The following is a 15044-nucleotide window of genomic DNA, read 5'->3' as shown; positions in this document are numbered from 1 at the left end:
AAAAATCATAAGTGCAAAGGGACTTGGGAGTCCACGTGCAGGATTCCCTAAAGCAGGTGTTCCCAACCTTTTTTATGCCATAAACCTCTACTGTTAACGGAGGGATCCATGGACCCACATTGGGAACCCCTGCCCTAAAGGTTAAGTTACAGATTGACTTGGCGGTGAGAAGGCTAATGCAATGTCAGCATTCACCTCAAGAGGACTAGAATATAAAAGCAAAAATGTAATGCCAAGCCTTTGTGAGGCATTAGTCAGACCGTACTTGAGTAACGTGAGCAGTTTTGGGCCCCTTATCCAAGAAAAGATGTGCTGGCGTTGGAGAGGGTTCAGAGGAGGTTCACAAGAATGATTGCATGTTTAACTTTTGAGGAGCGTTTGATAGACTGGGCCTGTAGTCACTGGAGTTTAGAAGAATGTGGGGGAGTCTCATTGAAACCTATTGAACATTGAAAGGCCTAGACAGAGTGGGTGTGGAGAGGATGTTTCCTGCAGTGGGGGAGTCTAGGATCAGAACGGACAGACTCAGAATATAGGTACATACATTTCAAAGGGAGATGAGCAGAAATTTCTTTAGTCAGAGGGTGGTGAATCTGTGGAATTCAATGCCACAGACAGCTGTGGTGGCAAGTCATTGGGTATTGTGAATGCAGAAATTTACAGAATTAGTCAGGGCACCAAAGGTTACGGGGAGAAAGCAGGAGAATGGGATTGAGAGGAATAATAAATCAGCCATGATGGAATGGCAGAGCAATCGATGGGTCAAATTCTGCTCCTCTGCTTTATAATCTCAACACGTGACAGCTTCCTTTTCCTGCGTCGGACAGGTATATGATCCGCCGATCGCTGGAGGTCCACGGGCTGCCTTGGGCTGTCATCTCTATCCCCGTCAACGTGAGTGGCGTCCCGACCTTCCACCTGAAGCAGCCACCTTGGACTCTGTGGTGAGGAGACGGCGCCTGAAGGACTTCTGGCCGGATCAAATGAACACTTTGTGATGCTCGTGGTTTGGTGTTGTACTAAATCATCTCCTCACTGGATTCCACACCCTGACCCCCTCAGCCTCTTCCCGCAGGTTCCAGAGTGATGCTGCTGCCCAGTCAGTGGAGGAACTCAGTAGGTCAGGCAGCATCTGTGGAGGGAGATAAACAATTTACATTTTGGGCCAAGACCCTTTATCGGGACTGGAAAGGAACTAGAATAAGGAGGTGGGTGTACCAACTGGCAGGTAATATGTGAGACTGGGTGGGTGGGGTGGGATGAAGTGAGAAGGTGGGAGGGGTACAAGCTGGCAGGTGATTGGTGAGACCAGGTGACTGACTGGGTGGGATGAAGTGAGAAGGTGGGGGAAGGTTATGGTGAGAAAGGTAAAGGGCTGGAGAAGGAGGAATCTGATAGGAGAGGAGAGTGGACCATGGGAGAAAGGGAACCAGAATGGGAAATGGAAAAAGAGAGAAGGGAGAGTTGGGAGAAATTACCAGAAGTTCGAGTCATCGATGTTCTTGCCGTCAGGTTGAAGGCCAGCCAGAAGGAATTGTTCCCCCAGCCCGAGAGTGAGCTCATTGTGACAGTAGAGCAGGCCGTGGACTGACATGTCAGACTGGGAATTAGGATTGGAATTAAAATGGTTGACCACAGGGAAATCCTCCCTGACACTGACGGAGTGAAAGCGATTAACACCAAGCTGCGTCAGGTCTCTCCGGTCTAGAGCAGGCTGAACTGGGAGTGCAGATACAGTGGGTGACCCCTGACAGACTCATAGGTGTTAGAGGAGGAGTCCATGAAAGAAAGGGAAATTGCGAACCAGAGGAAGGTGATGGGTAGTTTGGGGGGGGGGGGGTGAGATGGGAATCAGAATGGGGAATTGAAAAGAGAGAAGCTGGGGGGGTGGGAAGAAATTACTGGAAGTTAAGGATTCTGTGGTGGTGATGGAGGGACAGGGGTAGTCCTTATCCCATTTGCCGGGGAAAGTGACAGGAGCAATGAGTGGACAAGGGAGACGTGGATCGAGGGGAATATGAGGTAAAGAAGCGTTTTATGGTAGGATCCCATTGGAGAGGGCGGACGTTATGGAGAATGATGTGCTGGATGTGGAGGGTCATGGGGTGGTAGGTTAGGGACAGTGAGGACTCTATCCTGTTAAGGTAGCACCTCTGACCCATGGGTTGAGCCGACAATGGAAGCTCTTGTGACCTAGGGGAAGTAGGACTGCTCATCCCTGCAGAGCTGGCTCCGCAAATAGCCATGGGGAGCTATGGAGAGGCAGGCAGGGTGAGGGGCAGTACCACCCCTGATAGGAGCACTTCCTTACCTGCCCAGTAACTCCCGTTCAATCTCCACCAACAATGCTGTCCTTGAAACAGCGTGGACTTCCCCTGGTTCCTTCCCACAGCCCACGATATGTGGGTGTGTAGGTTAATTGGCTGCTGCGTGGATGAGATGGGGAGAATGAAGGGGGAATCTGGTTGAAGCTCAGTGTGGGCTCAATGGGCTGAAAGGGTCTAACGTTCAAATCCAGCACGACAGCTGAGGAAGTTCAACTTCACATGAACAAGGAATTTCATTGCACCTGGCTGCATCTGACAATAAATCAAACAAATAAATACATCTTTGCGTTAAAATGAAAGCCAATCTTGACCAATAGATGGTAGAAAAACAATGGGTTATATGGGAGGGGTTAGACTGAGCTTGGACTGGACAACCTTGTGGGCTGATGTGAGAGCAAATGTTTCTTTGTAGGGTGGTGGGTGTGTGACAGACAGACAGACAGACTTTATTGATCCCGAGGGAAATTGGGTTTCGTTACAGCCGCGCCAACCAAGAATAGTTTAGAAATATAGCAATATAAAACCATAAATAATTAAATAATATTAAGTTAATCATGCCTGATGGAAATAAGTCCAGGACCAGCCTATTGGCTCAGGGTGTCTGACACTCCGAGGGAGGAGTTGTAAAGTTTGATGGCCACAGGCAGGAATGACTTCCTATGGCGCTCAGTGTTACATCTCAGTGGAATGAGTCTCTGACTGAATGTACTCCTGTGCCTAACCAGTACATTATGGAGTGGATGGGAGTCATTGTCCAAGATGGCATGCAACTTGGACAGCATCCTCTTTTCAGGCACCACCATTAGAGATTCCAGTATCACCCTACAACATTACTGGCCTTACGAATGAGTTTGTTGATTCTATTGATGTCTGCTACCCTCAGCCTGCTGCCCCAGCACACATGATAGCACTGGCCACCACAGACTTGTAGAACATCCTCAGCATCGTCCGGCAGATGTTAAAGGACCTCAGTCTCCTCAGGAAACAGAGACGGCTCTGACCCTTCTTGTAGACAGCCTCAGTGTTCTTTGACCAGTCCAGTTTATTGTCAATTCATATCCCCAGGTATTTGTAATCCTCCACCATGTCCACACTGACCCCTTGGATGGAAACAGGGGTCACCGGTGCCTTAGCCCTCCTCAGGTCCACCACCAGCTCCTTAGTCTTTTTCACATTAAGCTGCAGATGATTCTGCTCGCACCATGTGACAAAGTTTCCCACCGTAGCCCTGTACTCAGCCTCATCTCCCTTGCTGATGCATCTGACTATGGCAGAGTCATCAGAAAACTTCTGAAGATGGCAAGACTCTGTGTTGTAGTTGAGGTCCAAGGTGTAGATGGTGAAGAGAAAGGGAGACAGGACAGTCCCCTGTGGAGCCCCAATGCTGCTGACCACTCTGTCTGACACACAGTGTTGCAAGCGTGGTCTGCCAGTCAGGTAATCAATAATCCATAACACCAGGGAAGCATCCACCTGTATCACTGTCAGCTTCTCACCTAGCAGAGCGGGGTGGATGGTGTTGAACGCACTGGAGAAGTCAAAAAACATGACCCTCACAGTGCTCACCGCCTTGTCCAGGTAAATGATGGCATCCTCAACTCCTAGTTGGGGCTGATAGGCGAACTGGAAGGGGTCTAAGTGTAGCCTAACCATAGGCCGGAGCTGCTCTAGAACAAATCTCTCCAGGGTCTTCATGATGTGGGAGGTCAATGCCACTGGGGCGCGGTGTCTTTGGTACAGGGACGAGGCAGGACGTCTTCCACAGCACGGGAACCCTCTGGAGACTCAGGCTCAGGCTGAAGACGTGATGAAGTACTCCACACAGCTGGGGGGCTCAGGCTTTGAGCACCCTGGGGCTGACACCGGACACTTCCGGGACTGCTGGTAGTGACAGATACATTATGGACATTGAAGAAATTCTTAGAAATGCAAATGCATGATAGAAAAAGTAGATGGGTAAATGAGAGGGAAAGGTTAGTTTGATCTCAGAGTAGGTTAAAAGGTCGGTACTGTTACATATGCGTGGAGCAGAATGACGAGAGTTGTATGATTAAACATTTTTATTGAGCCATGTTGGCCATGGTACACACTGAAGAACTTTGTGAAGGAGTGATGAACTGGCCCCACTGAGATGAAAATCATGCACGCTTGAAATTCCACGCAAGAGAGGGGCCTTTTGTGCATAGGAGGCCCAGTTGATTAACTGTGTGATCAATTGGCCACATACAGCATTGTTCTGAGATGGTTCAGGCACAACGTGGTCTGTACTGTTGTGTTCCATATCATCGATCGTCACCTGCTTTAGACTCTCCTCTGGTCTACTGGTGGCTTCAGGAGAAACCTTCCAACCCAGTCTGGGTTAGATGTAGAACTAGGCCATTCAGCCCACCAAGTCTGCTCTCCCATTCCATCATGGCTGATTTATTTTCCCTCTCAACCTCATCCTCCTGCCTTCTCCCAGTAATCAAGAACATCAATCTCTGCTTTAAATATACTCAGTGACTTGGCCTTCACTGTCGCCTGTGGCATTGAGTTTCAGATTCACCACCCTCTAGCTACAGAAATTCCTCATCTCAATGCTAAACAGGCACCCCTCCCCTCTGGTCCTAGACTCCCCCCGAAAGGAAATATCCTCTCCACACTCAATCTATCTAGGCCTTTTAATATGCAAATCTTAGATCTCCCCCTACCCCCATTCTTGTAAACTTCAGTGATAGGAAGAGTTTTGGGGGTGAGAGAGAGAGTGCATGTGCAGGGGGGGAGGAGGGTGGGAGGGAGAGAACCCTTTATCGAGTGAACTAGGTGCACATCACTAGTTTGGGACAATGATTGATATCGTCTGCTGCTTTATCACTAACCTAGTGATGGTCCAACTAATCAACGCTATGTCTGTCGTAATCAATGTGTTTATATAGAGTCTCTTTCTCTCCACTTTATGTAACATAAAAATATTCAATTTTCCCTTGGTGTCCTCTCGAGCCTCATTGTCTCCTGTGGGTGTGGGACTTTTAGAACCTTAGCAGCTCCAAAGACAATCTTCTCCAAGGATCGTGGTGGTGGAGAGGCTTGTGAGTTCATCAGGTTCTGACAGCAATGCCATCTGGTAGAGTCACCCATGGCAGCGAGGTCAGGTAGAGAGTGCCAGACAAAGAGCGATCCAACCAGGACCTCAGCAGTGGTGCTGGCAGATGATGACACGGCAGAATGGCGTGAAGAGTCACTTGCATTCTGTGCCACCGGTCCCTGACCCTGACCCTGACCCGTCAAGGACTGGGCATCAGCCTCTCCCCGTTAGGCAATGTCACACAGGCATTCTTCATGAAGAGAATCCACCCTAGCATCCCGATCAGCCTCGACAGCTACCTGAGGACACACCACAGACAACCCCTTCGGACATCATACTTGACCCGAGTGATCACACCAAAAGGGTAAAGTCACACAAAACAACCTTGCTCTAGAGTCCCCACCCTGCACCTTTTCCTACAGCCCGGTCTGCTGCCCCAAACCGTTTCCATCTCACTCTATGACTTCTCCCTGACAAGCACCCTTTTTACGGGGAGGGAGTCGTGTGGGAACAGAAACCTGAGTCAGTAGTGAACTTGCTGCTGGGCAGTAACATCCTGTGTGTAAACCAGCGCACGGGCTGGCTCCATATTTGGTGATGATCATCGCTCAGTGGAAGGAGGGCCCAGCTGGCCACAGGGTCCAGCGCCTCTGGGACTCCTGGTGGGAGGCAACCCTTCAGACAGCTACGGGCTCCCCTGAAACATTGAAGTACCTTCTGCACAACACAGATGCCATGATATTGTGCACTCTTTTGTTCATACAGACACACTCACAATCCACCTGGGGCACCACCACAGCAATAGTGGGTAGTGCAACACTATTACAGCCCAGGACACTGGAGTTTAGAGTCAAACCCCGACAGTAAGGAGTTTGTATGTTCTCCCTGTAACGGTATGAGTTTCCTCTGGGTGCACCGGTTTCCCCCCACAGTCCAAAAGACATACCGGTTGCTAGGTTAATTGGTCATTGTAAATTTGTCCTGTGATGGGTTGTTGGAGGATGTGATGTGTTGTGCTAGAAGGGCTTGTTCCACGCTCAATCTCCAAATAAATAAATCACATACCGACCTCTTGCATGTGCACGCGCACACACGATCACACATTCCTCTCTTCAACAAACACATGCACATTGTGGGTTGAAACGATTTTAAACATTATTTTTGAGCAGTTTGATAATGAATGAAAGTTCTGCCAAAAGCCAGTACCTTTCCCACAGTAGACCCAGTCTGATCCTCCACGGCTGAAGGAGACAGACCTCACAGTAACCCCAGGCCATCCCTTCCCAGTGGGTCCTCCCAACACTGGGTGCAGCCCATTGGCACAGACTGCAGCAAGACCTGCCTGCTTCATCCATTGCCAGGAGCAGATACCCAGGGTGGGCACAGCTCCCTCCTCAACCTGGCCCACTCAAACCAGCAAAGTCCAGAGACCAGAGAGCAGACCGGTAAGTTGACCGGTGTGAGGCGGAGCAAGTACATTGTACAGAGACTGGTTGATGTGTGATGAATAGTTGGGTGTGGTTATTGCATTACTGATACAAAGATTGCTCATCCACTCTCTTTGCTGGACTCCTGCTGCTGGTGCATGTTTAAACGTCTGTCATCTCGTCCTCCAGCTCAGCGCCCTCCGCCTCACCCTCCACCTCTTCCTCCTCCTCTTCTGATGTCAAGTCCAGGTCACCTGCCTGAGCCACGCACTTCGGACAGGAGCAGACGAACAGATAGTTCTCCCTTTGAGAGATAACATGGATTTTAGACACAGAGTGAAGATCCCTCTACACCATCCCATCACACACTCCCAGGGTCAGACACAGAGTGAAGCTCCCTCCACACTGTCCCATCACACACTCCCGGGGTCAGACACAGAGTGAAGCTCCCTCCACACTGTCCCATCACACACACCCAGGATTTATATAACCATATAACAATCACAGCATGGAAACAGGCCATCTCGGCCCTCCTAGTCCGTGCCGAACTCTTAATCTCACCTAGTCCCACCTACCCGCACTCAGCCCATAACCCTCCACTCCTTTCCTGTCCATATACCTAACCAATTTTACCTTAAATGACACAACTGAACTGGCCTCTACTACTTCTACAGGAAGCTCATTCCACACAGCTATCACTCTCTGAGTAAAGAAATACCCCCTCGTGTTTCCCTTAAACTTCTGCCCCCTAACTCTCAAATCATGTCCTCTCGTTTAATAAGAACTTGAGCAGCAACTTTTACTTTATATATACAGAGGGTGGTAGCTGTATGGAGCCCGCTGACAGAGGAAGTGGTGGAGGCAGGTACACTAGCTATATTGGCCAGGTTTGTGACTGACATGACAAAGGGTCAAGATAAGGGAAAAACTGAATTAGTGTGAAGATATAAACAAAAGAGATTCTACAGATAATCACAGAACACTACAGCACAGAAACAGGCCCTTCAGCCCATCTAGTCCATTCTGTCCACTCCCACTGACCTGCACCCAGACCACAGCCCTCCATACCCCTCCCATCCATATACATTCTCTTAAATGCTGAAATGGAACCCCCATCCACCATTCCTCTGGCACTTTGTTCCACATTCTCACCACCCTCCAAGTGACAAAGTTTCCTTAAGTATTTCACTTTTCACCTTTAACCTATGACCTCTGGTTCTAGTCTCACCCAATCTCAGTGGAAATAGCCTGCTTACATTCAGCCTATTACCTTCGTCATCAGGTGCTGTGGGCGATTATGGTCTATTTATACCCTCATTATTTTGTATATTATCAAATCTCCAATCATTTTTCAATGCTTTAGAAAATAAAGTCTGAACCTATTTAACCTTTCCATTAAGTTCTGGTTCTCAAGTCCCGACAACATACTTGTAAATTTCCTCTCTACTTTTTCAATCTTACTGATATCTGTCCTATAGGTCGGTTTCTAGAACTGCACACAATACTCCAAATTAGTCCTCACCAGCACTTACACACTTTCAACATAACATCCCATCTCCTGTATTGATGATGGATGTGGGAAATATTCAGCAACGCTCAAAATGCTGCAGGAACTCAGCAGGAAAAGTGTCAACATTTTGGGCCAAGATGCTTCGTGAGGACTGGATAGAAGGGGGCAGAAGCCAGGATAAGAAATACAAGCTGACAGGTGATCGCTGAGATCTGGTGGGGGGGAAGATGGGTGGGGGTGGTGAAATGAAAAGCTGGGAGGTGATTGGTGGAAGAGGTGAAGGGCTGAAGGAGGAATCTGATAGGAGGGACTGTGGGAGAAAGGAGGGGAACTAGCGGGAGGTGATGGGCAGGTGAGAGAGGAACCAGAGGAAAAAGGGGGGGGGGGGGGTAAAATTATTAGAGGTTAGAGAAATTGATGTTCATGCTGTCAGGTTGGAGGCGACCCAGAATATGAGGTGACCTCCAACCCAAGACAGGAAGTGTGGCTCCCTGTGCCGGGGCCGAGGGGGAGGTGAGGGTAACTCTACCTGAGGATTTTGTTCCGTGAGTGTCTACTTCGCTCGCGCTGGCAGCAGTCCAGGTACGTGATACAGATCTCCTGTAGAAACATGAAAGTTATCAAAATTCAGGTGGATCTGCATGGTCAGAAGAGATTCTGCAGATACCAGAAATCTGCAGAACAGGATAGTATGGTAACATAGTGGCTTGCATAATGCGTCACTGTGCCAGCAATCAAGGTTCAATACCTGCCTCTATCTGTAAAGAGTTTATACATTCTGCCCCTGAAAGATTCCTCTAGGTGCTCTGGTTTCCCTCCATATTTCAAAGATGTACAATTACTTGCAATGAACTGTTGGCATGCTACAATAGTAAGGTGGCATACAGGGAAGAAGTCATCTCTCTGACAATGGTGTCAAGAAAACCTCCCTCAACGTCGCAAAAACAAAGGAGCTGGTTGTGGATGACAGGAGGAATGGGGACGGGCTAACCTCTATTGACATCAATGGATCTGGGGTTGAGAGAGTGAACAGCTTTAAGTTCCTCAGCATCCACATCACCAAGGACCTCACATGGTCTGTACACACCAGTGTGTTTAAAAAAAGGGCCCCGAAGGATCATTGGGGACCTGAGTCACCCCAACCACAACCTATTCCAGATGCTACCATCCGAGAAATGGTACCGCAGCATAAAAGCCTGGACCAACAGGTTCATCCACCAGACCATCAGACTGATTAACTCACACTGATCTGAGTGTATTTCTATGTCGCATTGACTGTTCTATTTATTATAACTTATTATCAATTACTATGATTGCACATTTAGATAGAGACATAATGTAAAGATTTTTACTTATATATGTGAAGGATTTAAGAAATAAAGTCGATTCAGTTCAATCCTAGGACTGTGTTGGTCATTGATTCAAATGTTGCATTTCACTGAATATTTCAATATATATGTGACAAATAAAAATAATCTCTAAATTAAACCACTGATCTTGTTGAAGAGCGACACACACAAAATGCTGGAGGAACTCAGCAGGTCAGGCAGATCTATGGAGGGGAGTAAACAATCAATGTTTTGGGTTCAAATGTACTGAGTTCCTCCAGCATTTTGTGTGTGTTGCTCTGCATTTCCAGCATCTGCTTATTAATACTTGTGGAAGGGTGAGTTGATTTGGAGGGCGAGGTGTCTGCCTGCTGGTGTTCTACTCAGGTGTTGAGATGAACGGACACGGTGACAGGACCTCACCTCCCCAGCCGGAATATCCTGCAGTGCCGTCAGGTGAAGGAGGGAATTGTTTTCTGGGAAAGACGTTTCAGCATTGGGGATACAGCTGTGGTTACCTGTAGCAGAGGTCAAAGGTTACACACATGTTCACACCACCTCACCTCACCCCACCCCTCAGCTGACCGGATGTGATTCCAGTGGCACTGTCCAGTGACTTCAGAACAATACCACATTAGAGTAACAAACACTTGGCGACAAGCATTGTGCCTCAATGTCACGTAGTGAGATAACTGACAGCATCCCCACTAATATTAATCCAGCTCCCTCACACTGTCCCTCAGTGACCCCTCTCTCCCAGCACCCTGAATCACTGACATTAATCCAGCTCCCTCACACTGTCCCACAGTGACCCCTCTCTCCCAGCACCCTGAATCACTGACATTAATCCAGCTCCCTCACACTGTCCCACAGTGACCTCTCTCTCCCAGCACCCTGAATCACTGACGGTATCCCCACTGACATTAATTCAGCTCCCTCACACTGTCCCTGTGACCCCAATCCCCCAGCACCATCACTGATGGTATCCCCACTGATGTCAATTCAGCTCCCCTCACACTGTTCCTCAGTGTCCCCTCTCTCCCAGCACCCTGTATCACTGACGGTATCCCCACTAACGTTAATCCAGCTCCCCCACACTGTCCCTCAGTGACCCCTCTCTCCCAGCACCCTGTATCACTGACGGTATCCCTACTGATATTAATTCAGCTCCCTCACACCAAACCTCAGTGACCCCTCTCTCCCAGCACCCTGTATCACTGACGGTATCCCTACTGATATTAATTCAGCTCCCTCACACCAAACCTCAGTGCCCCTCTCTCCCAGCACCCTGCATCACTGATGGTATCCCCACTGATATTAATCCAGCTCCCTCACACAGTTCTTCAGTCATATGGGACAAATTCATTGCTCTATGGGGAGAGTGGTAAGCTTGCTTTGACAGCGAGGGTGATATTATCTGTGGTAGAATCTACACATCACCTTAGTTACTTACAGCAGCTTTGCAGAAGGTACAGTCCAGATCCCTCGCAGTTCAGAAACTCTCCACTCTCTGTGGGAACACCAAACCATCAGTGCATCAGTTTACACACTGCTCCAGTATATCACTCACCTTCTTCCACCAGAGAACACAAGAACCGCATGGTTACCTTTAAACTTCCCAGAGATTCAGTCATGGAGCAATCACAACACAGAAACAGGACCCTTGGCCATAAAACCATAGGAGCAGAATTATGCCATTGAGCCCATCTAGTCTGATCTACCATGCAATCATTTATTAACCCTCTCAACCCCAATGTCCTGCCTTCTCCCTGTAACCTTTTGACACCCTGATTAATCAGGAATCTACCAACCTCTGCCTTAAGTAAACTCAATGAATTGGCCTCCATAGTATCTGTGGCAATGAATTCCACAGATTCACTAGTCTCTGGTTGAAAAAACATTCTCATCTCTGTTCTAAATGGACATCCTTTAATTCTGAGACTGTGCCCTCTGGTCTTACACTCCACATCCAGTTTATCCAGACCTTTCAGTGTTCGATAGGTTGCAATGAGACCTTCCCTCATTCTTCTGAGCAGCCATCAGGCCCACAGCCATCAAGTGCTCCTCGTGGGCTCAAGCCGCATCTCCAGGTTCTTGGCCTCCAGTCCACAAGGCCACACACTCTGCTCAAAACCTCACGAAACTCCCTCAGAGAGAGCAAAGTGCCAGGTCACTCAATCGGCCCAAAAACACACTATCAGAATATAAACCCCAGGTTCCAATAGAGCAGGATCATATTTGCATGAAGAAGTAAAAGTCGTTTAGTGAACTGTTTGAAGGACGTCACCTTTGGTTGTGTTGTTCACAGGCGCCATCTTCTTCATTGCTCATCATTCTTAGATAAGGGGTCCAAAACCGTTTACAATATTCCAAGCGCAATCTGGCCAACACGTCACAAAGTCTCAGTATTACATAATTGCTTTTTATTTTCTAGTCCTCTCGAAATGAATGCTAACATTGCATTTCCCTTCCTTACCACTGACTCAAACTGCAAGTTAATCTTTAGGGAATCCTTCACAAGGGCTCCCAAGCCCCTTTGCAGCCCTGATTTAGAAAATAGCCTTATTTCTTCGACCTAAGCGTATGACTATGCACTTCCCTACATTATATTCCATCTCCCACTTCTTTGCCCATTCTCCTAATCTGTCAAAGTCTTTCTGCAGACGCCCTGCTTTGTCAACACTACCCGACCTATCTTTGTATCGTCCACAAACTTTGCAACAAACCCTCATCTAAATAATTGACATATAACGTAAAAAGAATCAGTGCCAACACAGACCCTTGTGGAACACCACTAGCCACTGGCAGCCAACCAGAAAAGGGCCCCTTTCTTTCCAGTCTTTGCCTCCTACCAGCCAACTAATCTACTATCAATGCTCCACACACAAAAAGCTGGTGGAATGCAACAGGCCAGGCAGCATCTATAGGAAGAAGTACAGTCGACGTTTCGGGCCGAGACCCTTCGTCAAGACTATCAATGCTCGTATCTTTCCTGTAATACCATGGGTTCTTATCGTGTTAAGCAGCATCATGTGTGGCAATTTGTCAAGGACCTTCTGAAAATCCAAGTAAACAACATTAACTGACTCTCCTTTGTCTATTCTGCCTGCTATTTCTTCAAAGAGTTCTAACGGATTTGTCAGGCAACATTTCCTCTTTGGAAAACCATGCTGACTTTGGCCTATTTTATCATGTGCCTCCAAGTACCCTAAAATCTCATTCTTAATAATCGACTCCAACATCTTCTCAACCACTAAGGTCAAACCAACTGGCCAATAATTTCTGTTCTTCTCCCTTCATGAAGAGTGAAGTGACATCTGCAATTTTCTGGTCTTCTGAAACCATTGCAGAATCTACTGTTTCTTGAAAGCTCATTTCTAATGCCGCACAATTTTTATGGCTAGGTCTTTCAGAACCCTGGGGTGTATGCTATTTGGTCCAGATAGCTTATCTACCTTCAGGCTTTTCAGCTTCCCAAGCACCTTCTCCTTAGCAAGAACAACTACACTCACTTCTGCCCTGACACACTCAAATTTCAGGCATAGTGTTGGTGTCTTCCACAATGAAGATGGATACAAAATACATAAGTTCATCTGCCATTTCTTTCTCCCCCATTACTACCTCTCCAGTGGTCTGCTATCCACTCTCACCACTCTTTTACTCTTTCTATATCTGAAAAATATTTGGCACCTTCTTTTATATTATTGGCTAACTCACCTCCATATTTCAGCTTTTCTCTCTTATGGCTCTTTTAGTTGGCTTCTGTTAATTTTTTTTTAAAGCTTCTGAATCCTCTAACTTCCCATTCATTTTTGTCTATTATATGCCCTCTCTTTTGCTTTTAAGTTGTCATTGATTTCCCTTGTCAATCATGGTTGCCTCACCCTCCCTTTAGAATACTACTTCTTCTTTGGGATGCATTTATCCAGTGCCTTCCAAATTTCCCCCCAGCAACACCTGGCATTGCTGCTCTGCCATCATCCCTGATAGTGTCCCCTTCCAATTAACTTTAGCCAGCTCCTTGTCATGGCTCTGTCAATTCCCATTACTCCACTGTAATACTGATAGTTGTTTTTATTTTCTCCCCTATCAAACTGCAGGGTGAATTCTATCATATTATGATTTCTGCCTCCTAAGGGTTCCTTTATCTTAAGCTTCCTAATCAAACCTGGATCTGAGGGGGACCAATGCTCTTGCGGGCAGATTTATTAGAGCTGTTGGGAGTGGTTTAAACTAATATGGCAGGGGGATGGGAACCAGTACAATAGAGCTGAGGATGAGCCAGTGGGTTTACAAGTAGATGATGGGTGTAACATGAATGTAAGGAAGGACAAGCAGACAGAGTACAAATACAGACAGAGCAAAGGGTTAATTTGTACCACAGGGGCAAAATTCAAAAGGGTGAAGAATGCAGGACTTAAGGTGCTGTATTTCAATGTGCATAGAATTTGGAATAAGGTGGATGTACTCGTAGCACAATTAGAGATTGGTTGGTATGACATCGTGGGTATCACTTGGTCGTGGATGAACGAAGGCCAAAGTTGGGAGCTTAACATCAAATGATATACTTTGTATCGAAAGAACAGGCAGGAAGGCACAGGCGGTGGTGTGGCTCTGTTGGTAAGAGATGGAATTACATCTTTAGAAAGAGAGGGTCTGACAATGTTGAATCTTTGTAGGTGGAGCTAAGAAATTGCAAAGGAATCATATATAGGCTGCCAAATAGTAGCCAAGATGTGGGGTTAAAATTGCAAACAGAGCTGGAAAAGGCATGAAATAAGGGTAATGACACAATTGTAATGGGGGACTTCAATATGCAAGGCGATTGAGAAAATCAGGTTGGTGTTGGATCACAGAAAGGGAACTTGTTCAATAACCATATAACAATCACAGCACGGAAAAAGGCCATCTCAGCCCTCCTAGTCCGTGCCAAACTCTTAATCTCACTTAGTCCCACCTACCCGCACTCAGCCCATAACCCTCCACTCCTTTCCTGTCCATATACCTATCCAATTTTACCTTAAATGACACAACTGAACTGGCCTCTACTACTTCTACAGGAAGCTCATTCCACACAGCTATCACTCTCTGAGTAAAGAAATACCCCCTCATGTTTCCCTTAAACTTTTGCCCCCTAACTCTCAAATCATGTCCTCTCGTTTGAATCTCCCCTACTCTCAATGGAAACAGCCTATTCACGTCAACTCTATCTATCCCTCTCAAAATTTTAAATACCTCGAACAAATCCCCCCTCAACCTTCTACCCTCCAATGAATAGAGACCTAACTTGTTCAACCTTTCTCTGTAACTTAAGTGCTGAAACCCAGGTAACATCCTAGTAAATCGTCTCTGCACTCTCTCTAATTTATTGATATCTTTCCTATAATT

General features: G+C 47.1%; 2 protein-coding genes across 3 annotated transcripts in view; one reads left to right on the top strand and one right to left on the bottom strand.

Annotated features, from left to right (window-relative positions):
- LOC132391984 (protease-associated domain-containing protein 1-like) overlaps positions 1–5288 on the top strand; it is a 28497-nt gene extending 23209 nt beyond the window's left edge. The window contains exon 5 of the mRNA XM_059965848.1: positions 828–5288. Within this exon, the coding sequence (XP_059821831.1) occupies positions 828–948 (121 nt within the window). The 3' untranslated portion in view covers positions 949–5288. The remainder of the gene's footprint in view (positions 1–827) is intronic.
- Positions 5289–5435: 147 nt separating this feature from the next.
- smyd5 (SMYD family member 5) overlaps positions 5436–15044 on the bottom strand; it is a 31651-nt gene continuing 22042 nt past the window's right edge. For both annotated transcript variants that reach the window (XM_059965846.1, XM_059965847.1), the window contains 4 exons: positions 11110–11166; positions 10080–10174; positions 8858–8928; positions 5436–7122 (listed from right to left, as the gene is read on the bottom strand). In XM_059965846.1, the coding sequence (XP_059821829.1) occupies positions 6981–7122; positions 8858–8928; positions 10080–10174; positions 11110–11166 (365 nt within the window). In that variant the 3' untranslated portion in view covers positions 5436–6980. The remainder of the gene's footprint in view (positions 7123–8857; positions 8929–10079; positions 10175–11109; positions 11167–15044) is intronic.

Source organism: Hypanus sabinus, chromosome 3 (assembly GCF_030144855.1).
Source record: "Hypanus sabinus isolate sHypSab1 chromosome 3, sHypSab1.hap1, whole genome shotgun sequence".
NCBI classification, from domain to species: Eukaryota; Metazoa; Chordata; class Chondrichthyes; order Myliobatiformes; family Dasyatidae; genus Hypanus; species Hypanus sabinus.
Note: the sequence above shows the minus strand (reverse complement) of the source record. Positions and strands in the feature narration are given on the sequence as shown.